This window comes from Rutidosis leptorrhynchoides, chromosome 3, assembly GCF_046630445.1.
Source record: "Rutidosis leptorrhynchoides isolate AG116_Rl617_1_P2 chromosome 3, CSIRO_AGI_Rlap_v1, whole genome shotgun sequence".
In the NCBI taxonomy this organism is placed as follows: Eukaryota; Viridiplantae; Streptophyta; class Magnoliopsida; order Asterales; family Asteraceae; genus Rutidosis; species Rutidosis leptorrhynchoides.
Window position 1 is genome coordinate 518,245,480 of NC_092335.1, and position 16,993 is coordinate 518,262,472.

The 16,993-nt window shown below is 34.6% G+C and overlaps 1 protein-coding gene across 1 annotated transcript; it reads left to right on the plus strand.

Annotated features, from left to right (window-relative positions):
* The first annotated feature begins 12,520 nt into the window (after window positions 1–12,520).
* LOC139901874 (uncharacterized) lies at window positions 12,521–13,591 on the plus strand. The gene has a single exon (XM_071884544.1). The coding sequence runs from the start codon at window positions 12,521–12,523 to the stop codon at window positions 13,589–13,591; it is 1,071 nt and encodes a 356-aa protein (XP_071740645.1).
* The last annotated feature ends 3,402 nt before the right edge of the window (window positions 13,592–16,993 follow it).

The following is a 16,993-nucleotide window of genomic DNA, read 5'->3' on the forward strand; positions in this document are numbered from 1 at the left end:
GACATGGAATACCAATCTCTATTATCTCTGATAGGGATGGCAGATTTATTTCAAGATTCTGGCAGACATTACAGCAAGCATTAGGAACTCGTCTAGACATGAGTACTGCCTATCATCTACAAACTGATGGGCAGAGCGAAAGGACGATACAAACGCTTGAAGACATGCTACGAGCATGTGTTATTGATTTCGGAAACAGTTGGGATCGACATCTACCGTTAGCAGAATTTTCCTACAACAACAGCTACCATTCAAGCATTGAGATGGCACCGTTTGAAGCACTTTTTGGTAGAAAGTGCAGGTCTCCGATTTGTTGGAGTGAAGTGGGGGATAGACAGATTACGGGTCCGGAGATTATACAAGAAACTACCGAGAAGATCATCCAAATTCAACAACGGTTGAAAACCGCCCAAAGTCGACAAAAGAGCTACGCTGACATTAAAAGAAAAGATATAGAATTTGAAATTAGAGAGATGGTCATGCTTAAAGTTGCACCTTGGAAAGGCGTTGTTCGATTTGGTAAACGAGGGAAATTAAATCCAAGGTATATTGGACCATTCAAGATTATTGATCGTGTCGGACCAGTAGCTTACCAACTTGATTTACCTCAACAACTCGCAGCTGTACATAACACTTTCCACGTCTCGAATTTGAAGAAATGTTTTGCTAAAGAAGATCTCACTATTCCGTTAGATGAAATCCAAATCAACGAAAAACTTCAATTCATCGAAGAACCCGTCGAAATAATGGATCGTGAGGTTAAAAGACTTAAGCAAAACAAGATACCAATTGTTAAGGTTCGATGGAATGCTCGTAGAGGACCCGAGTTCACCTGGGAGTGTGAAGATCAGATGAAGAAGAAATACCCGCATCTATTTCCAGAAGATTCGTCAACACCTTCAACAGCTTAAAATTTCGGGACGAAATTTATTTAACGGGTAGGTACTGTAGTGACCCGAACTTTTCCATGTTTATATATATTAATTGAGATTGATATTTACATGATTAAATGTTTCCAACATGTTAAGCAATCAAACTTTTTAAGACTTGATTAATTGAAATATGTTTCATATAGACAATTGACCACCCAAGTTGACCGGTGATTCACGAACGTTAAAACTTGTAAAAACTATATGATGACATATATATGGATATATATATATATATAGTTAACATGATACTATGATAAGTAAATATATCATTAAGTATATTAACAATGAACTACATATGTAAAAACAAGACTACTAACTTAATGATTTTTAAACGAGACATATATGTAACGATTATCGTTGTAAAGACATTTAATGTATATATATCATATTAAGAGATATTCATACATGATAATATCATGATAATATAATAATTTAAAATCTCATTTGATATTATAAACATTGGGTTAACAACATTTAACAAGATCGTTAACCTAAAGGTTTCAAAACAACACTTACATGTAACGACTAACGATGACTTAACGACTCAGTTAAAATGTATATACATGTAGTGTTTTAATATGTATTTATACACTTTTGAAAGACTTCAATACACTTATCAAAATACTTCTACTTAACAAAAATGCTTACAATTACATCCTCGTTCAGTTTCATCAACAATTCTACTCGTATGCACCCGTATTCGTACTCGTACAACACACAGCTTTTAGATGTATGTACTATTGGTATATACACTCCAATAATCAGCTCTTAGCAGCCCATGTGAGTCACCTAACACATGTGGGAACCATCATTTGGCAACTAGCATGAAATATCTCATAAAATTACAAAAATATGAGTAATCATTCATGACTTATTTACATGAAAATAAAATTACATATCCTTTATATCTAATCCATACACCAACGACCAAAAACACCTACAAACACTTTCATTCTTCAATTTTCTTCATCTAATTGATCTCTCTCAAGTTCTATCTTCAAGTTCTAAGTGTTCTTCATAAATTCCAAAAGTTCTAGTTTCATAAAATCAAGAATACTTTCAAGTTTGCTAGCTCACTTCCAATCTTGTAAGGTGATCATCCAACCTCAAGAAATCTTTGTTTCTTACAGTAGGTTATCATTCTAATACAAGGTAATAATCATATTCAAACTTTGGTTCAATTTCTATAACTATAACAATCTTATTTCAAGTGATGATCTTACTTGAACTTGTTTTCGTGTCATGATTCTGCTTCAAGAACTTCGAGCCATCCAAGGATCCATTGAAGCTAGATCCATTTTTCTCTTTTCCAGTAGGTTTATCCAAGGAACTTAAGGTAGTAATGATGTTCATAACATCATTCGATTCATACATATAAAGCTATCTTATTCGAAGGTTTAAACTTGTAATCACTAGAACATAGTTTAGTTAATTCTAAACTTGTTCGCAAATAAAAGTTAATCCTTCTAACTTGACTTTTAAAATCAACTAAACACATGTTCTATATCTATATGATATGCTAACTTAATGATTTAAAACCTGGAAACACGAAAAACACCGTAAAACCGGATTTACGCCGTCGTAGTAACACCGCGGGCTGTTTTGGGTTAGTTAATTAAAAACTATGATAAACTTTGATTTAAAAGTTGTTATTCTGAGAAAATGATTTTTATTATGAACATGAAACTATATCCAAAAATTATGGTTAAACTCAAAGTGGAAGTATGTTTTCTAAAATGGTCATCTAGACGTCGTTCTTTCGACTGAAATGACTACCTTTACAAAAACGACTTGTAACTTATTTTTCCGACTATAAACATATACTTTTTCTGTTTATATTCATAAAATAGAGTTCAATATGAAACCATAGCAATTTGATTCACTCAAAACGGATTTAAAATGAAGAAGTTATGGGTAAAACAAGATTGGATAATTTTTCCCATTTTAGCTACGTGAAAATTGGTAACAAATCTATTCCAACCATAACTTAATCAACTTGTATTGTATATTATGTAATCTTGAGATACCATAGACACGTATACAATGTTTCGACCTATCATGTCGACACATCTATATATATTTCGGAACAACCATAGACACTCTATATGTGAATGTTGGAGTTAGCTATACAGGGTTGAGGTTGATTCCAAAATATATATAGTTTGAGTTGTGATCAATACTGAGATACGTATACACTGGGTCGTGGATTGATTCAAGATAATATTTATCGATTTATTTCTGTACATCTAACTGTGGACAACTAGTTGTAGGTTACTAACGAGGACAGCTGACTTAATAAACTTAAAACATCAAAATATATTAAAAGTGTTGTAAATATATTTTGAACATACTTTGATATATATGTATATATTGTTATAGGTTCGTGAATCAACCAGTGGCCAAGTCTTACTTCCCGACGAAGTAAAATCTGTGAAAGTGAGTTATAGTCCCACTTTTAAAATCTAATATTTTTGGGATGAGAATACATGCAGGTTTTATAAATGATTTACAAAATAGACACAAGTACGTGAAACTACATTCTATGGTTGAATTATCGAAATCGAATATGCCCCTTTTTATTAAGTCTGGTAATCTAAGAATTAGGGAACAGGCACCCTAATTGACGCGAATCCTAAAGATAGATCTATTGGGCCTAACAAACCCCATCCAAAGTACCGGATGCTTTAGTACTTCAAAATTTATATCATATCCGAAGGGTGTCCCGGAATGATGGGGATATTCTTATATATGCATCTTGTTAATGTCGGTTACCAGGTGTTCACCATATGAATGATTTTTATCTCTATGTATGGGATGTGTATTGAAATATGAATTCTTGTGGTCTATTATTATGATTTGATATATATAGGTTAAACCTATAACTCACCAACATTTTTGTTGACGTTTTAAGCATGTTTATTCTCAGGTGATTATTAAGAGCTTCCGCTATCGCATACTTAAATAAGGACGAGATTTGGAGTCCATGCTTGTATGATATTGTGTAAAAACTGCATTCAAGAAATTTATTTTGTTATAACATATTTGTATTGTAAACCATTATGTAATGGTCGTGTGTAAACAGGATATTTTAGATTATCATTATTTGATAATCTACGTAAAGCTTTTTAAACCTTTATTGATGAAATAAAGGTTATGGTTTGTTTTAAAATGAATGCAGTCTTTGAAAAACGTCTCATATAGAGGTCAAAACCTCGCAACGAAATCAATTAATATGGAACGTTTTTAATCAATAAGAACGGGACATTTCAAGTGATAGCACCCTTGGATTCAAACTTAAAGCATACATACTTACGCTATTTATAGTAACCGTGAATTTCAACTTATTATGTCACAAGATATTTCAATTATACTTTATTACTTTTGTAAACTTAAACTTGTTGCCGGACCGTTGGGTAAACTAAACTTTGTAAGTCTTGTACGTTTCAAATGAATGCGACATAATTTTGGTCAAACGCGTCTCATATAGGGACTATGACCACGTTACGGGACCTAAGTTGACGACGCCGTCAATGACGTTTTGCCGGGTCGTTACAACTGTCAACTATGCTCCAACTAGAGGACCGACGGCTTGTACGGGCACACGACCACTAGATGATCAGGCTAGAGTGTACCGATAGTCCTTACTACTGAATCTCAAGTAAAGTCATCCACACGTAGGTGATGCGTCGTTCAGCACTATGCTCAACAAACAGTAGCCAACTGGACCCAACCACAACTAGGTTGACCTCTCTGAGCTGAACCTAACAGATCAAGGTTCCAACAACAACAACAACAGTAACAACAACAACAACTTGTGTACTTACAATTAGTCAACTACTACTACTACAACAGGCAACTAATACTACTAAAAGCATTGCAACCCTAATTGCGATCAACTGTACAAGATAACTACTAAACATGGCAACTAACAACAAGATAAATACAGTAGCGCAACTTGCTACTCTATACTACACCAAGTGATAATCCCACTCACCGAATACCAGCAACTAGCTTAGATAATCTATCACTGAGCTTCTTCATTATCCTTATCACCTGAACATAAGGCAAATCAAGTTAGTTTCTGTCCGTTAGCACAAAACAGCACAATACATCAAATTAGTAACAAAAGTGTCACTAAAAGTCCACCTAACACTTATGCATTTTCAGAATTTACATCCTGATTATCATAAGTCACACGGGCAGCATAACGACTAGAAAACGGCCAAATTACACAACAATGTAACACTGATCTGCATCCGTACGGTTGCACATGCATCCGTACGGTTGCACACTCACTGCCCGGTTGCACCAACACCACCGCACCCGTACTGTTGCACATGCACCCGTACGGTTGCACCATGTACCCGTGCGGATACAAGCTGCAACCGTACGGTTGTATTCATCGAGCAACAGCAGCAGAAACTGACGGGTTTCAAACCAAAATCACCCAAATCTCGATTTCTAAACGTTTTGACACCAAAATCCGTTTAGGAAACATTTATAACACTTATAAAAACATAAACCCCAACCAATTTCATCAAAACAACACCCAAACTTGATTTTGACCAACAATGCACTTTTATCACAACCTAACCAAAAATTCCATTTAAACTCATATTACAACACCAAAATGAATGATTCTTACTTTTTATGACCACGAAATCAGTAGCAACTAATTACACAACACAATTTAGACTCAAAATCGAGATTCAAGAGATTAGGATTTCAAGGAAGTGAATGTTAGGTACGGAGTAATATTTGGAAGCTTCAAGAAAATGAGAGAAGAAGCTAATTACTTGCTTATATATTTAGGTTAAATACAATACCCCATCACAAACGGGCATTTACCAGTTATCTGATATCTTCTATACTTAATTTGACTACCCTAACGGAGTCCAAATTAAATAAACGAACATGTTCTGTGACCCTTCTCACAAACTGGTCTCAACTATACAACCAAATAATTATAAATATATAATTATTATACTAACATACAAACACACCCAAGGTCAAAAGGGTCATTTCAACTAGGCCCGGTAACAGGATGCTACAGTATTAAAAAAGTCAACATATTCTTCTTCCTTTAAATTGGAAAGAGATGTTTCGATTCAGGTTTTGTTAAAGATCGAAGAAGCATATGGATGTGATTTACAACGTTTTTCATTCAGAATAAATCATCTAAAAAGCAATAGATTTCGATTTTGATTCATAGGTTCATGAAGAACAACCGCTAACAGTTTCATCATTTGATTTTCAAATTTGTTGATGTTTTTGGATCGTAATCTTCACAAAATATCCTAATCGATGCATAAGGAATATGTTTCAATCGATTTTATGTATTAATTCAAACAACTTCAACGTTTGGATAATTTCACGAAGAACAGTGATGAACAAGTCGATGTTATCATGAACATCTGAACAAATTCGGTGATATTTGGAAGTTTTTGTTTGTTTAGCATTTTGTTTGTTTATATTTGGAAATTTTTATGGGTTTGAAATCAAGTAACAGAAGGAATTTATTGGGAATGATTGTGGGAAGAAATGAGAATGAGATGAAAATAGATGAAATGGGTGGAGATGGTAATGAACCGATGATTGTTCAAAAAATAAAGAAAAAAACATGTGGAAAAAGAAAAAACACATGGAAAATACATGTAGCATTTTTTTTAAGTACAAAATGTCCACCTGGACAAAAATTACCTCAATTTTAAAAAATTACAACACGCAATCCTTTTACTGAGCAAAAATTAAAATGGAGTCCTTTTTGGACTTAGGCAATCGGGGGTTACCTTGATTGTCAAATTTAACAACATAGGTTACCCTTTCGGGCCATTTGCCCTATATGAAATTATCAACACATTTGAGTCTTATGTTTATAATGACATTCTTTTTTTTCAAAATTTAATGTGGGATGAAATTCTTTCACTTATTTAGTTCATCTCATATCAGATGGAATAAGAAAATAAAATGAGATGAGTTCATTTTAAATATATGTGTAACGATAATATCAATTTTAAAGGTTGAAATATGATATTTAAAAATTTAAATATAAGTATTATAAAACTAAACCAATCTCTAAATATTTAGTTAATTTTTATTAAATAATCTATGAAATATAAAAATTTTTAATATCAGTTTGGGATCACCCAGATGCGACTAAACCACCCACGCGATCATCTATCGCGGTTGCATAACCCGCCCCAACTGCTGTCGCGGATGAAACCCAGACCAATCCGAGGGCATGGCTGGTAAAAAACCCCCCCTCCCCGCCGCCTCCGCAACTCAATGTGCGAAAGGCGACCTTGGGTGGATTTCAAAGTTAGGGGATAACCTTGTGTGCAATGTTGTAGTCACCGGGAGTTGAACTCCCGACCTCTAACAAATAGTGTCAGGCCACTACTACTTGAGCTACAACACAATATTAGCTACACAAAGATCTTTTATGATCATAAATGTGTTTAAGCGAGCTTCAATCTGAGTTCGGATCGAGCTCTAATCCGAGCTTCAGTTTGAGTTCGTAAACAAGCAAAGTTAAACGAATATTGAGTTCGAGCTCGAACAAACAAAAAATTCGAATTCGGACTCGGACTCGAACAAGTTATAGAATTTTTAATCGAGATTGAGTCGAGTTCGAACAAATAAATTTTCAAACGAGTCAAGTTTAATTTCTTACTGCTCGACTTGAGTTCGATTCGTTAACAGCCTCTCGGAGACGACTCTGATCATCCCCCCACTAGTTTCCAACCCTTGTCAATTAACCTGTTGGAAGCAGAAATTTTTTATCGAGATTGTGTCAATCTCAGTGGTAGCAATTTTTATTTTCAAATTAAGATTTTATTATAAATATTGACCCCATCTTTAATACTCGTATTTAATGATGTCGAGATTGATAAACTATTAAGACATTCTTTTATTTATTATTATTTTTTAAGCCAAACAAGAATTTCATTCATATATCAACACAATGTACCTATTCATGCTTCAAGGAGCATGGTGCAGCAAAAAACAAACGAACATCATAAACACATTATAAAGAGAGATTTTCTTTTTGAACAGCAAAAATATATTATAAATCAGCGGGCTATTCTAATAAAAATCTAATAGACCCGCAAACCAAATTATAATATTATAAAATTGACTAAATTCACTATATTTGCTCAACCATGATCATCAAACACTCTATGGTTTGAGATTCACTGTAGCCAGTCTATTGATGTCTTCTTCGAATGATTAGCGATCCATTCATAAGTTTTCACTTGAATCTCTTAAATTGCCTTAGATGCCATCCAAATTTTATTACGAAAGAGTTTGTTGTTTCGATTTTGCTGATGACCTCAATGACCATTTTAAAGCAAAAAAATTTTCAAATATACGATTGAAACAATACTAGTACGGAGTATATGCCATTTACAACATTCAACACTACAGTTTATCGCTACCTAATTAATCTCTCTATACAATTTCATTGTTGCAATTGAAGCAATTAAACGATTGACCAACTTCTTGTTGGTTTGATTTTTTTGGCTAGTAGAAGAAATGTTTTTTGCTTAGTCCCACATCGGTGGATGGAAAGAGTGGGAAGTAATCTCTTTGGTTATAAAAGGAGCTTATGGGATTACTTTCAAATTGCACTAATCAATACACTTTAAGTATTTGATTATTTCTTTCTTTCTTACCTTTGTTTGAGAGTTGTATTAGTTAAATATTTTGGAGAGTGTAGTTGGCTTAAGAGAATCGTTTATATCATTGTAACAATTTGTGGTATAGTGTATTTCTCTCTTTGGGGGCCGGTGGTTTTTCTCCAGTTTTTGAGTTTCCACGTTAAATCTTGTGTTGTGTATTGTTCTTATTTCTTTACTGTTTTTCATTGGGCATTTGTTGGGAATTAGTGAGGCCGTAATTTCCCAACAACTGGTATCGGAGCGTCAGGTTTGACGGGGGTCTCGGTTATAGGAGTCGGAGTATGCTCTGTGGTTGCCACGGGAGTGGATCGTCCACATCAGAAACGAGTTCTATTGATCGTATAGGGTATCTGGTTAGACAATATTTTTTCTTATTCGTAGTAATAGTTGGATTTGTTAGTGGCGAGTTGTGGATTTCCGATTTAAAGGGTCCTGGCTACCTGCTACATCTTTTGGCTATTCGAAACGTGAACAAAATCAGAGAAAGTGTTGTTTATAGGATACGGATACGATGTCGAAGTTCAGTCCAATGAGGTTTGATGTAGAGAAATTTGATGGGATGATCAATTTTGGCTTATGGCAGGTTCAAGTCAAGGATGTGTTGATTCAGTCCGGGTTACACAAGGCATTGAAAGGTAAACCCACCTTTGTTCCCGGCAGTTATTCTAGTAGTAAGTTCGATGAAGAAGAATGGGATGATATGGATTTGAGGGCAGCAAGTGCGATTCGTTTGTGTCTTGCAAAGAACGTGCTTGCAAATGTGCACGGGTTATCAACGGCAAAGGAGCTTTGGGTTAAACTAGAGCAGTTGTACCAGGGCAAGAGCATCTCAAATCGGTTGTGTCTTAAAGAACAATTTCATACTCTGCGTATGGATGGGGGTTCAAAGATTTCAGATCATCTAAGTATTCTTAACGGTATTGTTTCAGAACTGGAGGCTATTGGAGTTCAAACGGATGATGAAGATAAAGCTTTGAGGTTGATATTATCTTTATCATCGTCTTATGAACACATGAAACCTATTTTGATGTATGGGAAGAAAACTCTGAAGTTTGAAGACGTTACTAGCAAGCTCCTATCCGAGGAGAAAAGACTGGAAGGTAACGGGGTCTCGTCATCAGAAGATACGATAGTGTTGTGTTCGGATAGGCGAAAGAAAAACTCTGGGAAGAATCTGGTATGCTGGAGGTGCGGAAAGACTGGGCATGTAAGGGTTAATTGTCCAGGTGGATCTAATCCGACAAATGGCTCCAAAGACGCTAACATTGTCTCCGTTGTTACGGAGAGTGACGAATTCCTCTGAAGTCACGTCATCCTCATGGTGTGTTCGCGCCACCGTGAAAAGCGATGTTCATTAGCGGTTCCACAATTACACATGGGCATTGGTTTGGCGTTGATGCAGGTTGTGTGGTGGAAACTGATGTTGTAGCTGATGGGACTTTCAGGAAATCCAAACAGGGAAGTTGCACCATAAAGTTTTAGCTGGTTGTTCAACATGTGCCGAGGTGAAATGCTTGGAATGTGATATTCTAAGTGCTATACTCTTAATGGTGTAGTATGATAATTCTTGTTAAGAGTTATGATTGTCTGTGATGACAATGATTGTCGGTTTAGACAATGTTCGGTAAAGATGCACGTTTTGTCTCTTGGGAGATAATGTCAACGACATGAAGATGAGGATCTTGAAGTTGTCGTCGAGGAAGCGTCTACATCGATTATCCTTGCAATGTGGAAGCATGGTTATCTTCTTCTATCCAAAAGGTGGAGATTTGTTGGTTTGATTTTTTTGGCTAGTAGAAGAAATGTTTTTTGCTTAGTCCCACATCGGTGGATGGAAAGAGTGGGAAGTAATCTCTTTGGTTATAAAAGGAGCTTATGGGATTACTTCCAAATTGAACCAATCAATACACTTTAAGTATTTGATTATTTCTTTATTTCTTCCCTTGTTTGAGAGTTGTATTAGTTAAATATTTTGGAGAGTGTAGTTGGCTTAAGAGAGTCGTTTATATCATTGTAACAATTTTTGATATAGTGTATTTCTCTTTTTGGGGGCCGGTGGTTTTTCTCCTATTTTGGAGTTTCCAAGTTAAATCTTGTGTTGTGTATTGTTCTTATTTCTTTACTGTTTTTCATTGGGCGTTTGTTGGGAATTAGTGAGGCCGTAATTTCCCAACACTTCTAGCCTAACGGGTACCCTGCAAAGGGGGCAGTTCGCTACTTTGATTAGCCACAAGTACACACATTGTGCATGAAACACATGGTTACACGTTGGAAGTGCACGATATGACTCTCCTTCTTCTAAACACTCTAAACAAATCGAACTCTTGTTACATGCGCTACCAGAGTATTGAGACGGAGGAAGGCGAGTTTGTAAGGTGGTAATCGAGTAAGTGGTTGGTGGTCGTTGGCCGACAATTAAATAGCCATTACTGATGAAATAACGGAATGTGAGACAGGTGCCGAAACAATTAAATATTATTGTAACAATGATAATGGCAATAATGTTTTGTTTAGAGAAAAGAAAGTTCGAAATAGTTTCTTGTATTTGATCCATTACTTAAGTTTTTTAAATTGAAACCATCATTAGATTTAACCGAAATATTTGTAGTGTGTGATCATGGCGAATTACAATCCTACTCAACTTACTAGATAAACCTTTTTAAGTTTTAACCCCTCTTACTTTTTCACCACGGCATGGTATCAAGATATTTTCAATATTTGAATTTTGGTTTTGAATTTGATTATTTTTTGTTTTGAAGCTTGAGAAATATGAATCAATACGTATACTTTTTACATTTATCTTTTACAGCAAGTCAAATGGAAATTGAATATAATTTTTTTTTTTTTTTTTGAAAATCAAGGTAATTTTTATATACATCAAGAATGGTACAAACGAATAGCTTCAACCGTACAAACAATGTTCTAGTTAAAAAGTTCACGAATTACAATTTAGGGTGCAAAGGTGTTAAAATTACGATCATATCAAACTCATTTTTGTTTATCTTTTCGGATTTGTGGTTGTTCTAGTCCTTTTGTGTAGGTTGTTAACATTTGGACTTCCTGTGCAATGTGTGATGGACCCGTGCTGTTAAAGTTATAAAGCTGGAGGGCTTGAGTGAAACTTCTATGGACTACACTTGAATTAGTTTAAGGAGCGTGGCTAAAGCTGTTTATGTCTGCTTCTTCAAGGGGGTCTTATGTAACTTTCATCTAGGGTTTATGTATATAAACTTGGGCTCTGTGTGTGTAATCACACACACAACCACCCCGTTCATTTCATCATCATCTTCATTTGTTTCAGTTGTTTATAGTACTTGTGTACTTGTGATTCTCATATTGTAATCTTGGCACTTTGTTTGTTATTAACCAATCTTGGCTAAAGATTGTATCCGGTTTGTGGATCCAATCTTGTTTGTGTTTCTGTTGATCTATACTAGTTGGTCTCTATTTGGTTAATAATATTGTAGCATTTGGTTGTTTGATATCCTGTTGGCGTAAATTTCACATGGTATCAGAGCAATAGGCTATCTATCGATCGGTGTTTTCAATAGAAGAAACCCTAATTTCAGAACTAGGGTTAGGTTTTTATTCGATCATTGCTCTCTGCAATTGTAACAGGTCAAAGCTTCGTTAATCGTCTTTCGATGTATCTTGTTGCTGTGCTAGGATTTTATACCCTATTAGGGGAGTACCTCTCCTTTATCCTCTCTCTCACTTTTCTTTCACCCCTTTACTTGACCGAATCCCAGTGCCCAACTCTTGATCTGAGTTCCTTAAAACTCATGAATACCTGATCAAGCACTTGGTTGATTCAAGACCTGTCTACTTTTATCTTTTGTACCTGGGTTCCTTTTTTCTTACAGGTTTGTTTGATCTTGCTTGTTTTTTCTGTTTTGGTCTGGTGCTATGGGTGATGAAACTGCATTGACCCTTATTAATAAACTTGACTTTGGTGACCCTCTTTATCTGCACCCCAGTGACACCTCTAGTACACCTCTTGTCTCTTTTAAACTTAAAGGAACTGAAATTTACAAAATATGGAGTAGGTCTGTTTTACTTGCTCTTGGCACAAAAAATAAAGTTGGTTTTGTTGATGGTACATGTGTCAAAAATACCACTGATGAGGTCTTGTCTAAACAATGGGATAGATGTAATTTTGTGGTCTTGTCCTGGCTACCTGGGTCCATATCTGATGAACTGTATGCTGGTTTGATATTTTCTGAAAATGCTAGTACTGTTTGGTCTGAATTGAAAGAAACTTATAATAAAATTGATGGGTCTATTATCTTTAACCTTCATTTTAACATTAGCACATTAAAACAAGGATGTAGTTCCCTTTGTGAATACTATCTTAAGTTAAACTCTCTTTGGAAACAATATGATGCCATGGCCAATTTAAAAACCTGTACTTGTGAAGCTGCTAATGAAACTGTAAAACATAACAGTATGCTTAAGTTAATGCAATTTTTGATGGGGCTAAATGACTGCTACATGAATGTTAAAAGTAATCTTTTGTTAAGGGACCCATTACCTGATGTCAAAACCGCCTACTCTGTGTTGTCCAGGGAGGAATCCCACAGGGGATTGACCAATTCTGAAAACAAACCTCAAACATCTGTCTTTCTTGCTCAAACTGGTTCAAACATTTCCTCTTCTAACAATGCTGTTTCTAACAATAATGTTCAAAGAAGAGGAAATCAAAACAATTTTTCAAATGGTAACACTTTCTCAAATGTAAACAATTCATATAACTTTTCTAATAACAATAGAGCTCCACTCAATCCAAAATACAAATGCACAAAGTGTAATAAACTTGGGCATACCATAGACAGATGTTATGAAATTGTGGGCTACCCACCTGGGTGGAAAGAAAAACCTTTTAACAAATTTAATAATAAGAACTCTGCAAATCATAGTTCTATGAGTGAGGACACTGGGTCAGGGTCTGGAAACAATATGAACCTGACAAATGAATAAATGGTGAAGTTGTTGAGCCTAATAAATGAGAAATCTGGTCCTGAGATTGCTTCTAGGAATATGGCAGGTACTGTGTTAAACAACAGTAAAAGGTTTAATGAAAATTTTCATAAGTTTTTTAACCCCAAAGCTAATTATTCAGACAACATGAGCATGGGTTGGATCATTGATTCAGGGGCAACTTAACATATGACGGGGTCTGATAATAAACTTGAAAATGTTATTGATGTTTCTCACCTGAATTTAACTGTTGGTCATCCAAATGGAACTAAAGCTTTTATTAAAAAAAATTGGTGATATAAAACTTAATGAAAAAATAACCCTTTTCAATGTCCTTGTCATTCCTGAATACAATGTTAATCTTCTTTCTATTCATAAAGTGACTAAGGACAGTAAGTTATTTATTATCTTTGATAATACTAAGTGCTATATTCAGGACTTAAGGCTGGGGATAATTGTAGGGACTGGTGATGTTTATAATGGCCTCTATGTGTTTAATGTAAGTGGTTCTAAAAATATGAATATGTGTCTTCCTGAAAGTAAATGTTACCTGTCCAAACACCTATAGCACAACAGACTTGGTCTTCCTTCTGAAAATGTTTTGAAAAAACTTAAAGATAAAATTGATCTTTCAAGTAAAGACACTGTTTTTGAACCATGTGACATATGTCACAAAGCTAAACAAACTAGAGAAACCTTTAATGATAGTGATAACAAGTCTGCTGTAGTTGGGGACCTTGTTCAAATTGATCTTTGGGGTCCCTTTAGGATCCAAAGTAGAGAAGGTTTCAAATATTTTTTGACTATTGTTGATGATTACTCAAGGGCTGTATGGACCTACTTAATTAAGTCAAAAGATGAAGTCTTTAATCAATGATGATGTAGCGTGAGGGTACGAAATAGTGTTATTTTTAATATGAAATGCGACGAAATATGACACAAGTTTTATTAATTTACGGATGGGATATACCTAAACCTTGCTACAACACTATAGGCAGTGTACCTAATCGTAGAGTAGTGTAGTTTTTAGTAAGTCCGGTTCGTTCCACAGGGAGCTGGTGATACTTACTATATTTTTAACTATATTTATACAAAATATATATAATTATATAAGTAGTAATATTATTATAAAAGGGGGGTTTTACCGTTTAATGACCGGTTTGTCGATTCTATATTTTAAGCGTAAAGATAAATCACGATAATTAAAGTGCGTAAAATAATGACAATAAATAAAATGACAGTAAATAAAATTGCGAGTAATAAAATGACAGTAAATAAAGATACGATGAGAAATATAATAAAAGAATTATGCTTATTTAAACTTCCGTAATCATGATGTTTGACGTGTTGATTTTAATTTATTACCATGGGTTAATTGTCCTTTGTCCTGGTTTATTTGATACGTCTATCTGGTTTTGTCCATAATAGTCCATCGGTCATAAATATAAAGTGCGAGTATCCTCGTCAAATTACCCTTATACCCGAAGTCAAATATTCCAACTGATTAAGGATTTAAACTGTGACGCAACTATCACTTCTGTCAACAATTACACCAGTTATCACTGTATGTAATCCACCCCTGTTTTAATTAGTTTATGAATATTAATTCATCCACTTGATCAGAATGAATAATCAATTACCCAACCCAATTGATTAATTAAATGATTATAACAGATTCCATATGAACGTCACTAAATAGGACAACCATAATCATTATTAATTATTAGGTTAATTAATTTGAAGATAGGTTCGACAGACTCCAATGAGTTGTCACTTAATTAGACAATACCCCCCATCTATTAATAGTCAATAGTTCAATTTCCACAAGTGTCGGTCTTTTGCCCAAACCTTAATTATGGTCCAAAGTTCAATAACCCCTTCTTAATATTTTAGCCCAACATCACGATTACTTCGGCTCAAATAAGCATAATAATAACTTAGTTACGATACATTAATTTAAAAAGGAAGAACATAGCTTACAGTGGTGATTAATCGCGTAGCGTTACACGGGCAGAGTTTCGACTTTAAAACCCGTAAAATATTTCTTACAATAACCCAATTATTATTAAACTTAAATTAAACTTAATATTATAAATATAAATATATATATTCTTACAGAGGGAAAGAAAGAAAAATGAAGTGAAGGTGTTCTTTTTCATTACTACGTGAATTCCATTTTATAGGCAAATGTTGATTTGAAATTTTCACTTATGACCCCTTAACTATGCTCAATTAACAACTTTTTATTATTTATTATTATTCTTATTATGAATTATTTAAATATTATATTATATTCTTGTGCATAGTTGACTTGTACTTTCAGCTCCGTTGCGTCGAGCGTTGATAGTTGGCTCGGGTACCGGTTCCGGATTTTCGAACGTCCTTTCGTATAATTTAATATATTGTACTTTGCGTTTTGTAACTTGTACTCTTGTCATTTTTAGACGTTTCTCATCAATAAATTGAACCTTTTGAATTGTATCTTGTACATTTGAGCTTTTTGGACGTTTTGGTCTTTCAAATCTTTGTTTTTGTCTTTAAATCTTCATTTTCGAGCGATTTGCGTCTTTCGTCTTCGCACTTATTTATTTAACTATTACAACTAAAAATAAGGAAATTACATTTAAAAACTTTACATATTGGAACGATATTGCTACTAAATATATGTTCATTTGGAGCACTATCAAATATCCCCACACTTGAGCGTTGCTTGTCCTCAAGCAATACAGAACTTGAAATAAAAACATACATGAATCACTTTTTTATTCATCACATTTTGTACATCAGTGATTTTGATATAGCGGTATAAACAATGACAGTAATGATGGTTAAAGGTGGGTGTGTCATCCACAGTTGCCTCGGGTTTAGGTCAACGACACTTGCAATCAAATAGCCGATTTACTTTCGGTTTCCAAAGCAAAGTGCACATTTGAAAGGTGGTTTACAGTCCCACATGACTATGAAAATGTAGATCCTTAAGGAAATTGGATCTTTATGAAAACATTTGATCTTTTGAAAATTCAAGCTAGATTTTATCCTAGACAAGTTTTCTGATTTGACCCACCATTCGTTGTTGCAAAATATATTTGTGGATCAATATTTTGGCTAAAAACTTTTAGGTTCGTGTAATCCACTGCTATCCCTGTATCGAAAAGCACACATCCAGTTTACTTGTTCCGTATATTACCTTTCGGTAAACTACCGTCCGGTTGTAAAGGAAAGCGATGAACAAGAAACTGTTAAGGCAATGTCCCGTGACATGCAGATGATTATGGTCTTATTAACGTGTCGGATGCTAGAACTATCCTTGGTAGGAGCAATAGTAAAGATCATCCTATGATTTTTCGGTCTGGCACAAGGTCCTGTCTCCGACCATGCTATGCAACCACCGTTCTTACGGTT